Below are 23,387 nucleotides of genomic sequence, written 5' to 3' on the forward strand. Positions count from 1 at the left end.
CTGCACTTTTGGACTGTCCAAAGTGTGCGGCACACATGTGTAGAAATTTGTTTCATGGATTTGAGTCTGAACAATTTGTTTGTGAAAACATGAGCAGAATATTTCAAATGCAAACTTCACTATCCTAAAATTTCTATTTCTTTTCAAGGTGATTTTATATAATTAATGTCCATGGGTAGGCTTCCTCAATTTCCACAGTTGACAGCTCACTGTCATATAGTTTATTACACATATACTCTCAGTTTAATCAGCTGCTCCTGTACCTAGCTCAGACTACATTTAGTTGCAATGTGGTTATTCAGCATCGATTTCTTGTTTTCACCGTTGGCTGCATCAAGTGGTCATTCAGTTAAAATATTGCTTTTGCCATCATGTGTATCGATCTGGTCTCTGTCCACACAAGGGTGCTTATTACTGAAGAGCGTGGGTGAGGATTCGAAAAGTTTGTAGTGTGTGTGTGTGTAAAGTAAAAATGATAATCATATACACATCTTTTGACCTTTTTTGAGTTCTCTGCTTTCTATTTTTTGCAGCATATACTGCAGTTATCTTAGTTTTAGTATTTTCCTGGAGCATTTAATATTTGTTAATCACTATTCTGTTTAAAACCTTTCAGGGAATTTACATTTACACTAGTATTCTGGCTATTATTGGATTTTTGGAGTATGTAGTTGATGCGCTTGTACATAAGTAAGTCAGTCTAACCCTGACTCATACTACAAAAACATAACTCACTGCTTTAAAACGGCCATCTTCATGTTTTTTTCTATCAAATACATGATTAATCTATTTTCTTTTCAACTATCCAATTATCTTCTGACAGATGACAGTCCCTTAGATAGATAAGATAATCGTTATTTCACACACATGATTTATAAAAAATAAATAAATAAATATTCCCTGTGATGTACTTTGTCTCCTATAGGTGCTTATCCGTGTCATTGACACCAATAACCACCGGCCAGAGTTCTCTCAGAATTGGTATGCGGTAAATGTCTCCGAAGACCAACCAGCAGGGACCGAGGTCCTGCAGATCAGCGCCGTGGACAGAGACGAGAAGAACAAACTGACCTTTACACTCCTGAGCAGCACTGATCCCTTCAGCCTGAGGAAGTTTAGATTAGACCCAGGAACGGGCACTCTGTACACCGCTGAGCCACTGGATCATGAGACTATGCATCGCCACGTCCTCACCGTCATGGTATGACTCAATGACAGCTGACAATCAACAATAGTCTGATGAATTATATTATATTAAGTTACTACAAGTTTATTTTTGGAATTGTTTGCTTCATTGTAAAATGAAACATCCATGAAATTAAGATTAGCTTGTTTGTTTCTGTGCTTTTCAAACTATGAATAATTTGCTGTTTTATTATGTTAGTGTTCAGGAATTAATTGTCCCTTGAGGGCTCTCACGCTCTTGTCTGTCTCTGTTTTTCCTCCTCCCTCCTCTGTCTGCCGGGAACAACATTTTTCTTCTTTAGGTTCGAGACCAGGACATCCCAGTGAAAAGGAACCTTGTGCGTGTGATTGTCAATGTGGATGACACCAATGACAATGCACCCTGGTTTATAGGCACGCCTTACTCTGGCCGTGTGTTTGAATCTGCAGCAGTAGGCTCAGCTGTGCTCCAGGTCACAGCTCTTGACAAAGATAAGGGCCCTAATGCAGAGATCAGCTACAGCATTGAATCAGGTAAAAGGCACAAAAAAGTTGCAGAAATGTCCTTGGTTTTTTTCTCATTGCAGAAAGCTTTTGCCGTAAAGTAATGCAAATGTAATCGGCTCTTAAAAATGTATGAGTCATCTTGAGTGCTGCTACCCACTGGATCTTGATCATGAATGGAATACTTTACAAAGAGTAGGAGACTGTTGAAGACTTTGTGTTGAGGGTCTTCAAGTACGTGGGAGATGAGCAGATCCCCCCCTCAGAATTTCCCACGATGGCTTTCTCCGACAATAAGCTGTTATATGAGAACAAGAAGCATGCGGCTATTAGCTTTTTGCTTGAGTACATGCATATTTGAAATAGCTGAGATGACTTAATGTAATTGAATTGTGGCTTGCTTTGTTTTGACTCAAACTGAGAGCTGACGATGACTAGCTTTGGGAAGGACACGAACATTTGTAATGTTGAAAATGAAAAAGAATGACATTACATATGCTTAACGATCACAGCTTCATGACACAAAATGTAGTAAAATGATGTATGTTTTCATTTTTGTTGTTTTTTTTTACTTTTCTTTTGCCGCATATTACAAGTCAGAATGAAAAACAGGCAAATGAATACATAATTCTTCTTTCTTCTCTATCTTACAGGAAATTTTGCAAACTCATTTGCCATCAACCCTGTTCTTGGGACAATTACAGTAGCCAAAGAGCTCGATCGAAGCAGCAAGACCCTGTACGAGCTCACTGTCAAGGCATCTGATAACGGAGTTTCTCCACTGTCAACTACAGCCACTGTGCACATTATGGTAACAGTTTCTGACAACGCAGCACCCAGATACAGTGAAAAGGAGTTCTCTGCTGAAATCAGTGAATCAGCCCATCCTGGGAGTTTTGTCAGCTTGGTCACAGCTGTCAGCCAGTCCTCTATTTTCTATCAAATCAAAGGTGGCAACATCAACAATGCATTTGATATAAACCCAAACTCAGGAGTGGTTGTGACCCAGAAAGTTTTAGATTACGAGACCGCCCCTCAATACACGCTCATCATACAGGGCACCAACATGGCAGGACTTGCCAGCAACACGACACTTCTGATTCATGTAAAGGATGAAAATGACAATGCTCCAATCTTTCTCCAGAGGGAATTCAAAGGAGTAATCAGCGAGTCGGCCCCCATCAACAGTGTTGTTCTGACTCATGAAAACACCCCTTTTGTCATTCGTGCCTCTGATGCTGATTGTGACCAGAATGCCATGCTCATCTATCAAATTGTCGAACCTTTTGCGCATAATTATTTCGCCATTGACTCAAGCACAGGAGCCATCAGAATCACAACAGCTTTGGATTATGAACAGAGGAGTGTTTTCCGCTTCACGGTCCAGGTCCATGATCTAGGAATGCCACGCCTGTTTGCGGAGACGGCAGCCAATGTGACCATTGAAGTAATTGATGTTAATGACTGTTCCCCAGTTTTTAGCCAAGAACTGTACGAGACAAACGTCATAGTGCCAACATACAAAGGAGTGCAAGTTATTAAGGTCAACGCTACAGACGCAGACTCTGGGCCTAACTCCAAACTTCTCTTCTCCATATCTGAGGGAAATATCGGTGATAAATTTAAAATGGATCCAATCACAGGCATAATCTCTATTCAGAACGTCACACAGCTTAGGAGCAGATATGAATTGAAGGTGAGGGTTTCTGATGGTAGATTTGCTGCTGTTGCTACAGTAAAGATAAATGTGAAGGAAAACAAGGAGAATAAGCTGAAGTTTACCAAGGAGTCCTACAAAGCCTCCGTCCAAGAAAACTCCTCTGAGAAGAAAACACTAGCAATCATTGCTGCTGTTGGGAACCAAGTGAATGAGCCATTGTTTTATGAAATTTTGAACCCTGACAGCAAGTTTGAAATCAGCCGCACATCTGGAGTAGTCTCAACCACTGGGATACCATTCGATCGTGAAGCACAGGACCGATTTGATATAGTTGTTGAGGTCACCAGAGAGGACAAATCTGAAGATGGGGCTCATGTACTTGTAACCGTGACAGTGGAAGATGTGAATGACAACAAGCCTATGTTTGTTAACCTGCCCTATCATGCCCTGGTCCAGATGGATGCAGAGGAAGGCCAGATCATCCGACAAGTCACAGCAGTGGACAAAGATGTGGGCCAGAATGCAGATATCCGTTATGAGCTTAAGGAACAAGCGCACTTTGAAATTAGCCGCCCCGGTGAAATCTTCCTCAAAAAGAAATTTGAGAAGGAGTCGCTTAACACAGACTTTGTCATTGTTGTTATTGCAAAGGATAATGGAGAGCCAGCACTCTCAGCAGAAATCGAAGTGCCAGTAACAGTTGTGAACAAAGCAATGCCTGTGTTTGAGAAGGCCTTTTACAGCATTGAAATCCCTGAAAACATTCAGCTACACACACCTGTGCTTCATGTACAAGCCAATGATTCTGAAGGCCCTCGTATTGTGTACACAATCTCTGAGGGCGATCCTTTCAAGCAATTCTCAATTGATTTCAACACGGGTGTAATTCATGTTATTCAGCCGTTGGACTTTGAGACACATCCAGCCTACAAGTTAAACGTTAGAGCCACAGATTCTCTGACTGGAGCACACTCTGAAGTGTTCGTTGATATCATACTGGAAGACGTAAATGACAACACCCCAGTGTTCCTGTCAAAGACCTACTATGCCAATATTTCAGAGGCTTCTGTCATTGGTACATCCATTTTGCAAGTTGATGCCAAAGACTCTGATACTGGCAATAACCAAGAAGTGTTCTTTCAGTTGGTTGAGGAAAAGGGGAAGAGTTCTGATTATTTCACTATCGACCGTGACACAGGAATAATCTCCACAGCTCAAGTTCTTGATCATGAGGAGATCCAGCAACACAAGTTGAGAGTCCGCGTTGTGGACGGAGGAGTCCCAGCCCTCTCTAGTGACGTCATTGTGACGATAGATGTTACTGACCTGAATGACAACGCTCCGATATTTACTGAGCATACTTACACAGCTACTGTAAGTGAATTGGCCCCACGTGGACACTTCATCACCCAAGTCCAGGCATCGGATGCTGATAGCTCAGACCAAGATAACTTGGAGTTCTCCATTAAATCTGGCAATGAGGAGATGAACTTTTCCATTGACAAACATACAGGCGCCATTGTCATTTCCAACCACCGCAGGCCACATATGCAACCTCTTTACAACCTCAATGTGTCAGTATCCGACGGTGTATTCAGAAGCTCAGCTCTCGTCACGGTAACAGTTATTGGTGCCAATTTCCACAACCCCACCTTCTCTCAGGTGGACTATGTGGTCGAACTTGTTGAAAACTCACCTGTTGGTACGTTGGTGGCAGAAGCAAAGGCGACGGATGATGATGAAGGCATTTATGGGCACATAACGTACCAGATCGTCAATGACTTTGCAAAAGACAAGTTCTCTGTCAATGAAAACGGAGAGATTTTCACTCTAGAGAGCCTTGATCGTGAGAATAACGCAGAAAAGGTTATTCCTATTTCTCTCGTAGCTAAAGATGGCGGTGGAAAAGTAGGCTTTTGTGTTGTCAATGTCATTCTCACAGATGTCAATGACAATGCCCCACAATTCAGGGCAGCTGAGTACAAAGCCACTATTGCATCAGATGTCCCAAGGGGAACCTCTGTGGTGAAAATTGCTGCTTCAGACATGGATGAGGGAAGCAATGCTGACATTGAATATTCAATTGAAGCAGATGTTGAAAACGTGGAGGAGAACTTTGAAATCCACCCAACCTCTGGGGTAATTGTAACCAAAGAGAGTCTCATTGGACTTGAAAATGAGCTCTATGCATTCTTTGTCAGGGCGAAGGATACTGGGAATCCACCCAAACATTCTGTTGTACAGGTTTACATCAGGATTGTTGCACCAGAGACCCCAATTCCCAAATTCACTGAAGCACATTACCGCTACACAATTGCTGAAGACCTTCCCATTGGCACAGAAATCGATGTAATTCAGGCTGAGAGTGAGCAACCAGTGCTTTACAGCCTTGTGAAGGGCAACACTCCCGAGAGCAATGAAGATGAGGTGTTTGTTCTAGACAGAGACAGTGGAGCCTTAAAGCTTCAGAAAAGCCTCGACCATGAGACGACCAAATGGTACCAACTCACTTTGCTTTGCCAAACCAAATATGAGAGCTATGACATAGTTTCGTCCGTCAATGTAAACATCCAAGTGAAAGATCTTAATGACAACAAACCTGTCTTTGAGTCCGACCCTTATGAGGCTGTCATCGTGGAAAACCTTCCCAGTGGGACTCAAGTGATCCAAGTCAAAGCCAACGACCAAGACTCTGGAACCAACGGCCATGTCATCTACAGCCTCGACCCCAAGCAGAACTCCCGGGAGATCTCTGAGCTGTTTGCTGTTAATAGTGAAACTGGATGGGTGACAACCTTAAAAGAGCTTGATCGCGAAAAGATGGAAAAATACACAATCGCTGTCCTAGCAACAGACCAAGGTGACAAAGTACAACACGTTACTGGCACCAGAGTGGAGGTAACAGTCGCTGATGTGAACGACAACCCGCCACGCTTCACTGCAGAGATCTACAAAGGCACAGTCAGTGAAGATGACCCTCCTCCCAGCGGGGTGATCGCTATCCTCAGCACCACAGATGATGATTCTGAGGACATCAATAAACAAGTGAACTACTTCATCACAGGTGGGCGTTTATTATTTTGTAAAATAGATAATTAGTAAGCCCAGAGTTTACTCTCTACTCCTTTGTGTAACAGTTTTTCATAAACAGAGCTTAGGGGGGATTATCCATTTATGCCACTTAATATGATGATAATATCTCATCTTTGAAACATTACACAGTCCTATTATCTGTTAGGAGTCTAAGTTATCGCCTAATCTGCTGAAGCTCAAGGCAAATATTTAGGTCATCAAAATACAGAAATGTATAATTAGCTGAATAATGCTTTGAAATAGACTGGGGAAAAAATACTTCCTCTGGTGCTAATTAGCGAGTGTGAATAACTTCTCCTAGTCTGGAAATATGATGAGGAATCAGAAACCAGCACGATCATTGTTTCATGTACATTTTTGCAAGATCTGCAAGATTGCTTATGTACTAAACATATTTGATTTCGTAGTGAAGATTTGCTTTGTGAACTAGTGATGAACAGTAATTAATAATTACTGATTAATATGTAGTTGAATGTAGTTTAATATTCAGGACAGATCCTCGTGTCTTTTTAATGACTCAGGCTCTTTCCTGCTCTCCTGCTTCTGAGTTGTTGTTCTGAAGTGGTATATTTCTTTTTCACACCAAACAGGAGGGGACCCACTTGGCCAATTTGCCATCGAACACATTCAGAATGAATGGAAGGTCTCTGTCAGAAAGCCTCTGGACCGTGAAGAGAGGGACAATTATCTCCTTAACATTACTGCCAGTGATGGCATCTTCACTGCCAAAGCCACTGTGGAGGTCAAGGTGCTGGATGCCAATGACAACAGCCCTGTATGCGAAAAGGTAAAGCCGTTTTTTTTTTCTCTTGGCTTGTTGTAATTTCAGCACAGCATTCAGTTTGATGTGCTCTTTTCTTCCTGGTTTTCTATTATATGTCTTTCCCACTTTTAATCTTCCTCTTACTCCATCCCTCCCCAGTCCCTGTACAGCGAGAGCGTCCCGGAGGACTCCCCTGCTGGCAGGCTCATCTTGCAGGTCTCTGCTACGGATGCTGACATCCGCTCAAACGCCCAAATCTCTTATGAGCTCCAGGGAGTTGGATCTGAAATGTTCATCATTGACTCTGATACAGGTGTGTATCTGCATATACTGTTATCTGTGTGATTATTTTTTGTCAGTGTTGTTGTCAGTGGAAAAAAGCAATATATGAACATATGTGTGTCTGTATCTATTTTTGTCCACAGTTATTGAGTCAGATTATGTTCCAGTTGTGTTGCAGGTTATTCTAGATATGGGGGAGCAGGAGTATGTGGAAAAGTCTCCCACGAATCACTCTTGGTCTTCTGCTTCAAGCCACAAAATCAAAAAAGCAGCTCAGCATGGCAGCAGTCTTACACTCTGCACTCTAAGATTTGAGAGTTGTTATCCCTCGCCGCAGTGTTACTGACTTTTTTATTAGTGGTCCTATGTGTGTGTCTGAATCATTATCGGCAATGGCAGAGTCGAACATGTTTTCTTGTGCCCGGTTGTTATTTACTTATTCATTTTTAAAAGAGCCAAGAACATTTCCCTGCAGGGCGGCTGAAAGACACACAGTGGCACTAAAATACAGAGCCACACACTTGAATTTACGACTGCGATACTTCTTGCCGGCAAATCATTTCTTTTGGGGAGACCCCTCTTAAATCAGACATTACATCTGGCTGCCAGGATGGGAAAAAAGAAGAAAGAAAAGGATGAAAAGACAGTTCATCATCATCCAAATGATTTTAAAATAAATTCAAAATAAAAGCACAAAACAAGTAGATCTGAACAGCTATACCAGACATCTGCAGCTGTGTAGCATCCAGGGGAAGATAATAAGACAACAATACCATCCAGCTGTCTTTTGGCAAGCCTCAATTTTGAGTTTCCAGCAGCAGCGCTACTGTTACGGGGTGGGAATGTTTTTTTTTTCTTCAGTGCAGACAAGTGGGGTTATTGCAGATGAGGGTTGCCAAGAGGCTCTGGAGTTTTCCAGAGAGGTTGTGGTAACGCTGGCTGCCTCACATCCCAGGACTCTTCCAAGCTGCTCTTAGTCGCCAACTCTGATGGGTTCCTTTATCAGGCCGCTCTCTTTGCCATTTTCTCGCCCCTGCTGGGCTTCAGTTACTTATTTATCCGCCTCTTGTTTCTCTTGAAAGCCATTAGATGTTTGGATGCTTTGTACTTGGTTAGCAGACATCAAACAAGGGGGTTAAAGTGCTTTAAAGTAAACAAAGTGTGTCCTCTCAAACGAAATGTTTTGCTTATACTGATTTTATGACTTGTCCGTAAATTCAGTGTTTTTATGCTGTTCTTTTAATGACATGAGTGTGTGTTCTGTCTCACCATTAGGGGAGTTAAGGACCTTACAGCTCCTGGACCGAGAGGAAAAGGACGAGTACGTGTTCAAAATGCGAGCAGTGGACGGAGGAGGGCGGTACTGTGAGGCTGACATCCACATCACCGTTGAGGACGTCAACGACAACCTGCCACAGTTCTCGTCTGATCCTTACACCATCACAGTCTTCGAGAACACAGAGACGGGCACATTCGTGGCAAAACTGTTGGCAAATGATGTTGATATTGGTAAGAAACATTTTTTCCATGACTGCATTAAAAAAAAAAACAATCAGATAATGTACATTAAGGAAGCTGAATCTATTATCTACTGTTCTGGATTCACTATCCCTTATTCCAGAGTCTGTAAATGGGAAATCTTGGTTTTCCATTTTCAGTAAATTTTGCATGAGAAGAGAACAAGACTTCAAACCCTGTACTGCTCATTATGGCTGCCAGTAAAACCATGTTAGTTAAGACGTGCAATTTCTAAAATAATGTCTCCCTAATAAATTGAGCTGTTAAAAGTGAGTTGACCCTCAGACTAGCATGCATCATATAGTTAATAATTCACATTTTTACCTTGTGAGTACTTCCCTCCCTCAGAGCTGTAACATCATTGCCACAGTGCAGTGAAGAAATAATGAAATATTAAAAACTATGTTTAAAATAAACAGAGCTCTTGCTGAGGCATTATAAAATTAATTGCGAGTACAGTACACTCACAATTGCCTGAACTGTATGCTTAAAATGCAATTAATGGCTAATAAACAAAGCAAACAAAGGCATAACTTAAGGTCATAAAAGAAGCAGCACAAGATACATTTTCTGGCATTAGTGTGCATGTGCATCTTTGCTTATGCAGAGGTTATTATCTTTACTTTATGCAGCTGCATTACGCTAAATGGCAAGAGGGAGGGATAACAAATGTGGATTTTCATGAATGATCAAGCCCTCAAATTAAAAGCTCCATTACACTCTAATGAAATTCTTCTCTCTTCAAGCTGAATTCTCAAAAGGGCTGATTGCAATTTTCCATTTGCCTAGCGCAAACCCACAGGGCCACATATTTATCTGAGGCGTCTTCACCTTTCAGCAAGCACTGCAAACCCCTGAGAGGCTGGCATGTGGATAAGAATGAGAACTTAAACCAAGCAGTTAAACAGTCATTTAAGCTCCTTGAGACTTTATCCAGGAAGCCATCAGACCTGCTGCCGCTGATTACACCTTTAGTTAAGCCGGGCAGGACATTCTTGCTTGAAGAACCGTTTCAGCCTGTTCCCCCGTCAAAGAATCGACGCCCTCTCTTTCTATTCCCCTTTTACGGTCCCTCGTTTTGGCTGGACTGACAGCTTGACAGAATGAAAGGGATGGTAGAATTGGGTCGCTCGGAGTATAACGCTAAACGGTGAAAGGAAAGAGCTGGTATTAAGACATTTCTTCCCTGAGGCTTTGCTGGCACAAAATTTGCTTCAAATCTTAAATATCAAGGATAAGGGTACTTGAAGGAGAGGTGGAGAAAAAAGGTGCTCCCTGCAGTTTAGCCAGCGGCGATAATTATTTAGAGTTACACTGAGTGAAAGCAGAGGGGCATTTGATTAGTATTTCTCTCACCTGTGCCCATATCGTACGCATTGAGAGGTTCTTTTTTTGTATCTTGTATTTTTTGATTTGGATGCAACCTTACACCACAGTTGGCAAGTCCCAAGCAACATATACAGTACAAGAAAATATAGGCGGTGTAGCTTTGACCCAGTTCTCTATGACTGCAGTTAAATGTCTTTGCAGCCAACCATCAAAATCTCCAGCCTACTGTAACCCTGCTCCTAAGAGAAAACAGTTGCCTTATCCTCCATCGATATCTGACTTCATACCTCTGTGAGGACTCTTGGAGAATCTTGGCACTGGCCGTTGTATGCCACAGCCTCTATGATCTGCCTGCCCATTTAGATCGAAATATGTCTGATACTTGCCCACATTGCTGCTCTTTGGTTCAGCCTGCTGTTACAATCTCTGAAAGGCAGCACTTATCAGTGTGGAATGGTTATGAACCAGACAGACACAACAGACCCAAACTGTTGCCCTTGATCTCTGATAAACTGAAGTTATGCGAGTACACATTCCTTCTCTGATTCTGCTTTGTCCTTTATCACTCTGCCTGGACCCGAGTGTCGTCTCTTTGCCCTCTGCCCTGCGTCGCTGTGTTATTTTTTTTCCCTTAGATTTCTCATGTTACTTCAGTGTGGAGGAATTTAATCATGGTCCTGTGCCAGGTTCATACAAGTTCTCATCAAAGTTGCCTCCAATAATGTAGAGATGTCTTAATGTACAAGCTGTCTTCAAAATGAAGTCTGTGTGTGGATCAGTGTGGAGTTAGCATGTTTGCTTTTAGCATATAAAGAGATTTACATGAATAAAGGTGCTGTAGAATATGTCTTCGATATAGGGCTGTTTGATTTATCAATCTGCTGATTATTTCCTTGAGTAATTACCTCTGCCAAGGAGGTTACGTTGTCACGCGTGTCTGATTGATGGTTTGATTGTTGGTTTGTCAGCAGGGCTACAAAAAATCCACTGAATGGATTTCCACAAAACTTGGATGTAGGATGTGTGTCGGCCCTTTTTTTTCTCGGTTTGTGAGATACGGTGTATTTCAACATTTTCGTAAAATTCTCAGGGAATAATGCATTGAAAAAAATCAGCCGTGTTTCAATGTCTGGTATCTATGAGTGAGTACCATCTTCAATCTGGTGAGCTTAAATGATGGTTAAGCAGTTATGGGTAGTTTAATGTTAATTTTCTTTATTGTTTTGTCCATTAAAGTAGCAAAAAAATTCGCACTATAATTTTTGACAGCCCAAAAACTGAATACAGTGTTCTTGTTTTGTTCAATCGTCTGTCCAAAGCCCAAAGAGATTCAATTTTCCATCATTTGTGGCAACGAAGTTGCTAATTAGTTTCCTATTTACTTTGATATTGAACATTCCAGCCTTGGCAGTGAGACGACCATGTAATCATAAACATATGGGCATGAGGCAATGTAGCCAATCGAGATTCTGCACAATTCACTTAACCACCATTAAGCAATTGTCTCAAGGATGATGAGATCAGATAAAAGTGATGGGAAACCATATAAGCAGGGCTCCCTGTGGTAGTCTCTCCAGAATGATAATGAGATCCACGGAGGACGGGGGCACTTACCTGATAAATGGGAATATAATAGCGTATTCCAAATGGGGGCCACCTGCAGAAAGGCTTTATGATTATTATTGTGATCCGTCTCTGTCTTGTTGCTGGGAGCGTCTTGCTAGTGGGAGGACATGAGTTATGAGGACGGCATGGATTGGACGTTTACAGCTCCTGTTTATCAGTGGCTGCGTGAAAGATGGATGTTTTGAAATGAGAATAGAAGGTGACGACTTCAATCATTCAAGAATCAATACATCAATATAAGAATCAATATGCTTGTTCACGCCCTGTGCTTAAAGGGGTATTTCTGTTTATGTGGCTATTAATCTTATTGGTGAGGACAACATTGTTTTCACCAGCGTAATTGCTCAGATGTGGGTAGTAGGACATCAACAGACTGACGGTCTGAAAGGTACCACATCATAACCAAGAGGAATGATCATCAAAATAACAAAGATTATGTTGCCAAAACACCTGAATTGTTCTTTGTCCATCATTCCAGGTCTCAACAGCGACATCCTCTACTCATTGCTTGATTCTGCTGATGGATTTTTCTCAATTGACGAGCACACCGGTGTCATCAGCCTGGAGCGTCCCCTGGACCGCGAGGTGCAGGCCGCATACGAGCTGAAGGCCCGCGCCAGTGACCAGGGCTCCCCACGTCTCTCCGCAGTGTGCCAGGTGGTGATCTCCGTCCTGGACATCAACGATAATCCGCCAGTGTTTGAGCACCGCGAATACACAGCTACCGTGTCTGAGGACGTGACGGTGGGCACACAGTTGCTTAGAGTGCAGGCAGCCAGCCGGGACACTGAGGCTAACGGAGAGATCTCTTACAGCATCATCAGCGGGAATGAGCATGGCATGTTCAGCGTGGACCCACGCACTGGTATGTGGTCTTTTAGCTTTGCTTTCCCTGTGCTAATTGCTTTTCTTGTACTACTTCTAATCCAATTATATGTGATATTGAGTTCTTATAAAAGATAATTTTACCAAATCAAATTAAACTTAATCTGTCACTAATGGGAACCCATGGAGTTTTTGACCACTGGGTCTCAGCTTTGTTTATATCTTGTACACACACAAGGATGTAGACTTGCCCATATTTGGCTGGTAAAGAAGTATAGCAATGTGCCAACAAAGGCTAGACAAGAAGGCTGCTAGCAGGCAAACGTGGATGTGTACAGTGCACAGCCTAATATTTTCAAAAAGTGTTTCATGAGGAACAAAATACCTTCATTGGGTTTGTTATTATTCAAGGATTAACAAGGCACACATTCTTGTGTTTCCAAAAGAAACGTCATGAAGTAATCCCAGACATCTAAAACTCACTGCAGACTGTTCAACCATCACTGAATTTAATTTGAGTTTGAAAACTGCACACTAATTTGTCTCAACAAACAAATAGGATACTGTTCTGTTGTTTAGCTGCAAGCAGCAATGCAAGTTAGAGGAGCTGAGCTAAGCATAAAAACTTTTAATTTCAAATGAGAGCAAATGACGGATGACGATATGAGAGTATCAGTTGCATGTTTGGTTTACAACTCTAGCTATAAACCACTTAAGTTATAGCAGGAACTGATCAGGGATGAGTTACAGCATTTAACCCATCTTCAACAAAGGGTGCATATACAACAGGTAGCTGTCACATTGAGTTTAATATAGATGAAATAATGGTACTAAACTGTCCACTGCTGTAACATGACACCAGCTCTCTGTACCTCGCTTGACTTTCTGCTGTCTTTTTGTCCTCAGGCGACATCTTTGTGATTGAGCCGTTGGACTATGAGGTCTCCCATGAATACTACATCACCATCGAGGCTACAGATGGTGGCTCACCACCGCTCAGCGACATGGCCACTGTGAACATCAACCTGACTGATGTCAATGACAACGGACCTGCCTTCAGCCAGGACGTCTACACAGCCGTCGTCAGCGAGGACACCGAGCTGGGAAAGACTGTGATGACGGTGAGAATACGCATCCCGTCTTTGGGGTCATGTTTACTTACAGTAGGTGTTTGTTGGGTGATAATAACAGATTGTCACTATAAATCCGCGCGCAGGGTGAACGACAGTTTTCATCACTTTCTCTTAATCATCCTTCAATCATTCACCTTCTCACTCAGTCGTTCATTTACTCCCTCACAGCTTCTCCTCTCTGCCCATTACTCACTTCATACACTATCGAATATCTGCACCTGTGGCAAATCACCATCTGGTGGCACAGCTAAATTAGGACCAGTGCTCTTCATGCTCACTGCACCCCTGTTCTCGTGCATTATCTGACACACATGCTCAAACTGTTTAATTGAAAGGCATTTGACTCATTAAGCCCCCATCCAAGATTAGGCATTTTGCATATAACATTTTCACACCATCTATATATCTCTCTCCCCCCTCCCCTCATAAAAGATCCCTGCTTTTGGCCATTTATCTCAGTGTCTAATGTACCTGAATGTAAATTATCCGTCAGAAAATTAGATTTTAATACCTGCCATTGTCTCATACTTGTAAATCTTCTCTGTCTGCTGATTTCCCCTGGGATCCCTTTCAATATGTGATGGTTGGTTGGTTTTAAGACGTGTGCGTGTGCGTTTCGTGTGCCTGTGTATCTGTGTGTATTGATGGATGGTGCTCAGGAGAAGGAAAAGGTTGTGTGCATCTGTATGATGTTGCGATATTAGGGTCGCAAGTAATGATTATTAATCATGATAAATCTGTTGTTGTATCCATACAGAGTCAGAAAATAACCAATTCCAGTTTCTCAACCAACACCATCTGATGTCTTCTTTTGTCCAAAACCCAAAGATATAGTTTACTATCATAGTAAAAAAAACAATGAGACTATGGAGAAACTAAAACAAGAAAATGTTTGACATTTTCCTTGAAAAAAGAAATTGAATTTTCTGTCGATTGCTTAATGTTCGGCGTTGCAATAGCGCTCCTGAAAACTTAAAGTGTTTGTCTTTAACAATAAATATTCTAAAATGAAAAATAATCACAGATGAATGTAATAACATCCTTGTTATTTAGTAAGAGTCTAACTCTCATAAACCTGGTTGATTTGTCTTAAGGGAGTGTTTTTAACAGTCCACCAGCACTGAAATCCTGATGGTGCATGAAAAATCATGATTGATTTTGACTCACCCACCAACTTTAACTAGCGAAGAGCTCAGACAAAAAAAAAAAAAATGTCGAAATCACTAATTCCTTCTCCATCGATCACAGCAAGAGGCTGATTAAGAACTAGGTTTTCTGACCTTTTACACATACATTAACATTGACACTAGAAGCCACCTTTAAGGATTGTTGATTGATCTTTTGTTTTTGATTTTTGTATTGATTCAAAGGTCTTTGCTGAGGATGTGGACGGGCCCTCTTACGATCACGTCCGGTACTCCATCGTAGACGGTAACCAAGGCAGTCCATTCGTCATCGATGCGGTCAGAGGAGAGCTGAAAGTTGCTCGCCAGCTGGACAGAGAGAGAGTAAGAGAAACAGCAGACACAATGCTGACTATACAGATAGAGTTTAATCCACCGAGCAACTAATTGCCCTCAATGCAAAATCCAATCGGAGTCATGTCATGCCTAATAGGGAAGCTTGTTTACTGATCTCCTCAGCATTATTGCTTACAAAAGCAGCTTTGCTATGTATGGTAATTCTCTCTCTCTCTCTCTCTCTCTCTCTCTCTCTCTCTCTCTCTCTCTTTGTCAGACTTCAGGATACACTCTGGCGGTGGTGGCCTCAGACAATGGGGTGCCCCCTCTTTCCAGCAGCGCCATGATCAACATCGACATCTCGGACGTCAACGACAACCCACCGCTTTTCTCCCAGGCCAACTACAGCCTCATCATCCAGGTGAGGCAGGGGAGGGTCAGTGGAAACGGCTGATTAGAGGAGAGGATGAGAATGAGGTGTATGGGAAGGGAGAAAGAGAGGGGGAGGTGCAGGGGGGATTGCAGTGGACACAGAGAGAGGGATTAACAGGGAGGAATAATGGGAGACTGTGCGACTAGAATGTCAAGAAGCAAGTCGGAGGATGGAGCAAGTACAGAGGTAAGGACAAGGAAGAGAGAAGGGAGGGTGAGGGAATTGCAAGACAGAGGCTGAATCTTAAGTACAAGAATGCAGATAGGGATGGAAGCTAAAGTCTTAAAGGCAGGAGTGGTGAAGAGAGGGAATGTGCAAGATACTAAGCTGATAATGGATGGTTGACGGGGAAAGGAAAGTGTGTAACAATGAGAAGAAGATGCACCTGTATTTATGAGAGATCAAAAAAGGAAACAAATAATGATTCCAAAGGGAAGACGGAGGATGACTCACTTCCAGTTTTCCTTTTCTGAGGCAGCACTGTACACACACGCTGCACGCAGCTCAAGCGCTTTCGGATGAAACATTGTTTTCCCCCTGTAAAAAATCCTGACTGGCTTTTTTTTACTCACTGTGGAGCCTTGATCAAAGTGAGGCACAAATTCACACTCAAACAGAACACGAAACAAAAAAGAAACGGTACACATACTATGCACGCCACCAGGATTATCAGGAGTTTTTTTTTCCAACACCGGAGAACAGAAAGTGAGTTCTGAGTCAGGACTTGAAAGAGTCAACAGAAGGGACAGATCTGAAGCTCATTCAGGGACACTAAAGACAAAGTGACATGTTGCCTTTTGCTGGGACTCATCAGAAGCCGAGCCACATTCTGGACCTGCACAACTGACAAATACCGGCAGCAGATTAAGAACAGAAGAAGAAGACATCGGTCATAGCTTTGCCCAAATCTTCAAAGCGACTATAATCAGTTTTTTTTATCAGGGCTGTCACAGTATCAGATTTTCACTATATGATTATCACGGCCTTAAGAATTCACAATAATGATCATAATCAATGATAGTTTGAAGGGGACAAAAAGCTCAGTCATATTCATCTTTAACTTTGTTTATTTTGATTCTTTTTATCTATAAATTACACTTAAACTACAAGTGTAGTGAAGTGGAGAGGAAGTCTGTAACCATAACTGTACAACAAGAAAAATTATACTCTTTGGATTTACGTTCTGGTGCTTCATAGCCACATACTCTGACAAACTAAAAAAAATGATTTAAGAGGAGATGTATTATTTACACAATATTATCATGTTTAATTTCAACACAGTATCCATACTCACTTGTAAACATCGATCATCAATATTGTCATATCACAAAACCCCTTATTTTTTTAAACAAAGGATCAAATTGCTATGTGTGATGTGATGGCCGTCGATCACAGTGAAGAACCCTCAGATGATTATTACCTGTCTTTCAGCTAATTGTTTTGGTATCCTGTTCCTCAACTTTACTGTTTTTTTTGTTCACTCCTACTGCTCTCACAAAGTCATTTTAAGCCACAGCAGGTGGCTGTTTCCAGCGAAAAACCGTCTTTACACTACCAGCCAAGCAACAAACAGCAGAGAGTTAGCAACTAGATAGAGGAGTATTAAGCTACTAAAGACATATTTCCCTCAGAAGTTGGTGGAGACCAAAAATTAAGTTAAACGGAGAGTGAATAATGGACTTACATTTATCAGATTGGCAAAAACGTGACCTCAAATGAAGGAGTAACTGGTAAATGTATGCTGCAATCAAAACCATGTTTGTACCGGACTGAAACATGTAGATTTCTGCTGTAATGTCAAGTGGCCATATAAGGAACTGCAGTTTTTTTTGGCATGTCTGCCCTTGAGGTTGCCCCTTTGGTTTATTTTTAATAAGAAATGTAAGTTAAGATATCGGTGATCCGTGTTAACAAGTTTAAATAGCTTCAGTAGAAAATGTTGTCCTCTCAGTAGCCGTTGCATTCTCTCCCCTGATGTGGGTGCATGTGAACTTGTGAAAAACATTACTATGTCAAACATCATAAAACTGAAGAGCTTCAAACATCATTGAAGTTAAGAGCATCAGGAGAGCCACCTCCTCTCACCACAAATATTAAACACGCCTCTCTCGTATCCCACAGGAGAACCGACCAAAAGGCACAAGTGTTCTTCAACTCACCGTAACCGACCGGGACGCTTCCCACAATGGCCCACCTTTCACCTTCGCCATCGTGGATGGGAACGAGGGCGATGCTTTCCACATCAATCAGCAGGGAGCTCTAGTGGCTGTGGGGGCGCTGAATAGGAAAAGTAAAGAACACTACCTACTTCAAGCACAGGTGAGTCACAGCACCGAGGAGAACCAGAGTTGAGAGGTTGTATTGATTGAACCGTCAAGCCACAGCAACCTGATCTATTTGTCTTCCCTCTGTTCTCCCTCTGTACCCTTTCTCTCTCATGCTCACTAGTTCCCATCTGCTTTTTTTTCCCTCAACTAGTCAATGTTCGTGTCTGCGTATATGTAATCTAAAAAAAGCTTCCCACCCTCTAAAAAACTGTATGTGAGATGCTGAATTGAAATAAGCATCAGAGTGCATCTCACAGGAGAATCAGAAATCAAAGACATTTGCTTTGAGTTGGCGTGATCACGTGTGTGTTGCTGGGTGTTGATGTGTCACAACAGAGGAAAGAACAGAGGAAAAAAAAAACGAGTGGGCAGATGGGATATGAAATGTAAGTGTGATGTCTTGTTACACACGAGATGCGCACTCAGATTTGAGTCAGAGTTGGGGCTTTTTTCGTGCAGAGCTGATGACCATCTGTGTGAAAGTGTGAATGTTAAAAAGCATGATCTGTAGATGAATCTGTTGGCTTTGGTATCAAATGCACCTACAGTGTGTAGATGCAGTCAACCCAGGGTTATCAGGGAAAGCGCTTGATTGCCCTCTGCTGTTGGAAAAATCATGCTCGCAGTTGAAATTTTACAGTGCACACTAACTCCTTAATGCATGTGTCTCCTTCTCTCCTTCATCACGTTTAGGTGTCGGACAGTGGCAAACCTCAGCTCATTTCCAGCACCTTCATCAGCGTACGCATAATTGAGGAGAGCGTCTTCCCTCCTGCAATCCTTCCTTTGGACATCTTCGTGACCACCACCGGTGATGAATACCCCGGCGGCGTCCTGGGTAAGATCCACGCCACTGACCAAGACATCTACGACACTCTCACCTACAGCCTCGCCCCCTCTTCTTCCTCCTCCTCGGACGAGAGCGATGCGGTGTTCTCAGTTTCCGCCTCCGATGGTAAAGTCATCGCCCTACGACCACTCGATGTGGGCCACTACCCTCTCAACGTGACGGTGACTGACGGGCGCTTCACCACAGCTGCTGATGTCACCGTGCATGTCAGACAGGCAGCTCGTCAGGCTCTGGACAACTCTATTTCAGTGCGCTTTGCAAATATCGCCCCTGAGGAGTTTATCGGGGACTACTGGCGAAACTTCCAGCGGGCACTGAGGAACATCGCTGGAGTTCGGAGGAGTGAAGTGCAGTTAGTGAGCCTGCAGCCTTCAGAGCAAGGAGATCTGGATGTGCTGTTGACTCTGGAGAGATCAGGCAGCCCCTACCAATCTCAGGAGGTAAGAGCAGCCATGATTAAACTTTCAAGATGTTCATTTATAGCTGTTATTTTGTTGTTGAGGCCAAAGATGTCATGATTCTCTCTTTTGGCTGCAACTAACGATCCTTTAGACAGTTTTCACAGTTTCCACAATGGAGTTTGCCGTCATATACCTCAAAGATAAACATAGAAAATTCATGTTTGTGAAGCTGCAACCAGAAAATGTGTGAACTTTATTTCACAACATTTCAGTCCTCAGATCTTTATCAGGTAGAATTAAAAAATAAAAAAAATCGAGGAGGTGGACAACAAGATATTTTGGTTCTTTTACAGAGAAGTCGTTTTAGCTCTGCCCATGAATGTTAGGCATATTTTCCTGATAAATGACTTCCACCATTTGTCAAGATCGTTGCCGATTGATTTTCTGTCATTTGACTAATGGACTAATTTCAGCAGTAAAATCCCCTTTATTGAGCCTTTCTGCGTTCATGTTTCAATCTTCTCCAGGTCGTCTTCCGTAAGCTGAACTCCTCCGCAGCTGTGATCGAGGAGATGACGGGGGTTCGGATCGTGCGGGTGGTGCAGAAGCTGTGCGCGGGTCTGGACTGCCCGTTGCGCTTCTGCGACGAGGTCGTCTCCCTGGACAAGACCGTCATGTCCACTCACAGCACGGCTCGCCTCAGCTTCGTCACCCCGCGGCACCTGAGGACCGCGACCTGCCAGTGTGAAGGTAGAGTAATTACACCTCATGTACACGCAGACGATGCACATTAACACATTTAATGTCTGTTAGAAAGTCCCGTTCTGAGTAGAAATGTGTTTGTATTTAGGAGGCAGATGTCCTGTAGTGAACAACCTGTGTGAGAGCAGCCCCTGTCCTGAGGGTATGGAGTGTGTGGCTGATCCCAGAGAGACTATCTACAGTTGTGTGTGTCCAGAGGGCAAGAAGGGCAAATGCTCTGGTAAGACCACCCACCTCTCAGTCTGTGTTCCCTCCATCCAGCCTTCTTCTACATGGAGTGATGAAAAAAAGCTATGTAAAGATCAAGTCAATGTTTGTTTTTTTATTTAAAGGGATAGTTCACCCTAAAATCAAAAATACATATCTCTCCTCTTATCTGTAGTGCTATTTATCAAAAAACAAAACAATCTAGTTTGGTGTGAGTTGCTCTGTTTTGGAGACATTGGCCGAAAAGATGTCTGCCTACTCTCAAATATAATGGATGGCACTAGATAGCGTAGATTGCTGTTGAGTTTCCACAAGCTGAGTGCCATCTAGTTACATTATATTTGAGAATGGGCTGATATGGGCAGAAACTCACACCAAAACAATCTAAATTGTAGTATCACTACAGGTAATGAAAGAAGTGGACTGTCCCTTTATTAAGCTTTTCTTAATGCTTGTCTGTTACTTCATGTCAGACGGCCACTCACTGACGTTCAGCGGCAGCGGCTACGTGAAATACCATCTGATGGAGAACGAGAACAAGGAGTTGATGAAACTGTCTCTGAGGCTGAGGACCTTCTCCAGCCACGCTACTGTCATGTACGCTAAAGGAACCGACTACAGCATCCTCGAGGTGTGTGTGTAAACATATTTCTCTGGCCTTATCACTCAGCTATAACAATACATTTCACTTCTATTCCTTCCGCCTCTTTATAAACTGAAATTTCGTATATCATAAACCACATGTATTATATTCGAGACAGACTCTGTGTTTCTTTGCTATTTTCCATATCAGAAGGGCTTAATAAACACATAACTGACCCTGGGGGCCATGTGTACTATGACGCTATGCTGAAGGGTTCAAAAAGCCAGTTTTAAAACCCGGTTCACATGAGGGACTATGGGAATGTGGTAGTGCCTTGAAAAAAATCACACACAAGAGCTATTTTAGTGCTGGGAGGGAAACAGAAAGCAGTTTTCCACACATTCCTTTCAGAGTCTGTCTGGTGTATCGCTCTGCACACCAGACTTTAGACTCGAACCTGGCTGGCTAAAAGGCAGCTATTGTTTATCAGACTGCCATGCAAGGCTTTTAATATCTCCAAACTGTTACATGTTTTATTTGGAGCGAAGAACAGAAGTTGTCACGTTTTCCTGTTAAGCTAGGACTGTGCGATATTATCGAGAGGAATTTGTTTGCCCCTTATCAAGATAAATGATTTCATTGTGTGGTAATAAATTGATGCACTCTGTTTTCTGATAGGGAGTGATTCATGACAGTGTCAGATGTTGATTTATAACAGTGACTTGATGATTTTATCACAGTTTCTCCGCCCCAAGTTTTAATCTTGTGCAGTGTTAATCAAAAAGGGAAACAAAGAGCAGAAGTGATGAGATGAATAACCTCCTGAAGTATGATATATGCTGAGTGTTGATCATGTTCCAACTCTGTGTTTTCTCACTCTGAAATAGATTGTGAACGGACGCCTGCAGTACAAGTTCGACTGCGGCAGTGGCCCCGGCCTCGTGTCAGTCCACAGCGCTCAGGTTAACGACGGGGAGTGGCACACCGTCTCACTGGAGGTGGACGGTAATTACGCCAAGCTCGTGCTGGACCGGGTGCACGCTGCCTCAGGCACCGCACCAGGCACCCTGCGAACCCTTAACCTTGACAACAGCATTTACTTTGGTGGTCACGTACGCCAGCACGCCGCGGCCCGCCACGGACGCAGCCTGCCGGTCACCAACGGGCTCCGCGGCTGCATCGAGGCCATCGCCCTGAATGGCCAGGAGCTGCCTCTCAACACCAAAGCTCAACGCGCCCACGCTGTGCTGGAGGACATCGTGGATGTGGCTCCGGGCTGTGCACTCGCACCTGCTGAGAGTTGTTCCAGCAACCCCTGCACCAACGGAGGGAGCTGCACCTCGCTCCCTAATGGAGGTACGTAATGTCGCACTCAGCTCATTGCACTCACTCATTTTCACTGGAGCTGTTGAAGTTAAATTTGATGTTATCTTTATTTGTATGCTATGCTTGTACTTGAGTACCTGCACATTTCCATAGATCCAGGTGAGATAAAGGAGAACTTTCTGCCCTAAATTCTTTCCCTGATCATGTGTTGCCATCTTAACTGCTAATCAAACAAGGCTTGCTTCCAGCTCAAGAGCCCATCTTTTATTCAGGACAGGCTATTAGAGACAGGGACCTTTTATCATAGTTTTGTAAGAACAGTGTTGCTGCTCTGTGTTAATTTGCAGTTAATAATCTTTTGCTAATAATGCACACTCAACACTTCTGCATCTGTTTCACATTAAAAACCTGTCAGAGGTTCAGAGGGCGTAATCCCTCACCATCCCTGGAAGGCTTTTTTGTAAAACATCTGCAGGACGTGTTGAGTTTCAGTTACATCAGCTCAATTTAAGGCAAGAAGAAACAGTTTGGTAAGCATATTGTGACTCTGTCATTGTACTGCTGGAATTAATGTAAATTATGCACAATTTATCAAGCGAGCAATTAAAAGTAAAAGTCCCAGTAATTTGTTTTTTTATCCCCCTGGCCTTTATGCCTGGCTGACCTGTTTACCCCAGCCGCCCCCCCGCAACCCCCTGCTGTTGTTTCCAAACTGACTTTGGTTTAAGACTGTAAAATAGTTTAAAGGTGGCCATTTGCTCAGAGTCTTCGTCTTCTTAAGATTTTCTTCTGAATTCCTCAGGCTACTTCTGCAAGTGTCCTGCATCTTTCATGGGGACGCACTGTGAGATTGGTATCAGCCCTTGTGCCTCCAACCCCTGCCTGTACGGAGGCACCTGTGTACCTCGTGCAGATGACTTCTACTGCCAGTGCAGAGGGCAGTACTCAGGACAAAGGTATCACAACTTTTTCTTCTCAGGCTTGATTATGAATAGAAAAACATGTCGGCAAGCACTGATGCCGCGTGTTGTGGTAGAAATATTTTACATGTTTGAGGCAAAATGATCACTTTTCTTAGTACCCATCATTTTACTTCTGATATTGAAATAATACTTGATACTACTAACAATAAATGTTGAGT

The 23,387-nt window shown here is 42.8% G+C and overlaps 1 protein-coding gene across 7 annotated transcripts in view; it reads left to right on the forward strand.

Moving 5' to 3' along the window:
• Window positions 1-23,387, forward strand: part of fat1a (FAT atypical cadherin 1a) — a 75,896-nt gene that overhangs the window by 45,371 nt on the left and 7,138 nt on the right. For all 7 annotated transcript variants that reach the window (XR_014624407.1, XR_014624408.1, XM_084377013.1 and 4 more), the window contains 17 exons: window positions 926-1,201; window positions 1,488-1,698; window positions 2,322-6,392; window positions 7,012-7,208; window positions 7,344-7,497; window positions 8,742-8,975; window positions 12,418-12,804; window positions 13,671-13,885; window positions 15,268-15,405; window positions 15,635-15,778; window positions 17,912-18,109; window positions 18,811-19,407; window positions 19,896-20,118; window positions 20,219-20,350; window positions 20,811-20,968; window positions 21,808-22,276; window positions 23,049-23,202. Coding sequence is in view for 5 of the 7 variants with exons in the window: in XM_084377013.1 (XP_084233139.1) it covers window positions 926-1,201; window positions 1,488-1,698; window positions 2,322-6,392; window positions 7,012-7,208; window positions 7,344-7,497; window positions 8,742-8,975; window positions 12,418-12,804; window positions 13,671-13,885; window positions 15,268-15,405; window positions 15,635-15,778; window positions 17,912-18,109; window positions 18,811-19,407; window positions 19,896-20,118; window positions 20,219-20,350; window positions 20,811-20,968; window positions 21,808-22,276; window positions 23,049-23,202 (7,958 nt within the window). In the remaining 2 variants the exon portion in view is untranslated. The remainder of the gene's footprint in view (window positions 1-925; window positions 1,202-1,487; window positions 1,699-2,321; window positions 6,393-7,011; window positions 7,209-7,343; window positions 7,498-8,741; window positions 8,976-12,417; window positions 12,805-13,670; window positions 13,886-15,267; window positions 15,406-15,634; window positions 15,779-17,911; window positions 18,110-18,810; window positions 19,408-19,895; window positions 20,119-20,218; window positions 20,351-20,810; window positions 20,969-21,807; window positions 22,277-23,048; window positions 23,203-23,387) is intronic.

Source organism: Pagrus pagrus, assembly GCF_965226575.1.
Source record: "Pagrus pagrus genome assembly, chromosome: 2".
NCBI classification, from domain to species: Eukaryota; Metazoa; Chordata; class Actinopteri; order Spariformes; family Sparidae; genus Pagrus; species Pagrus pagrus.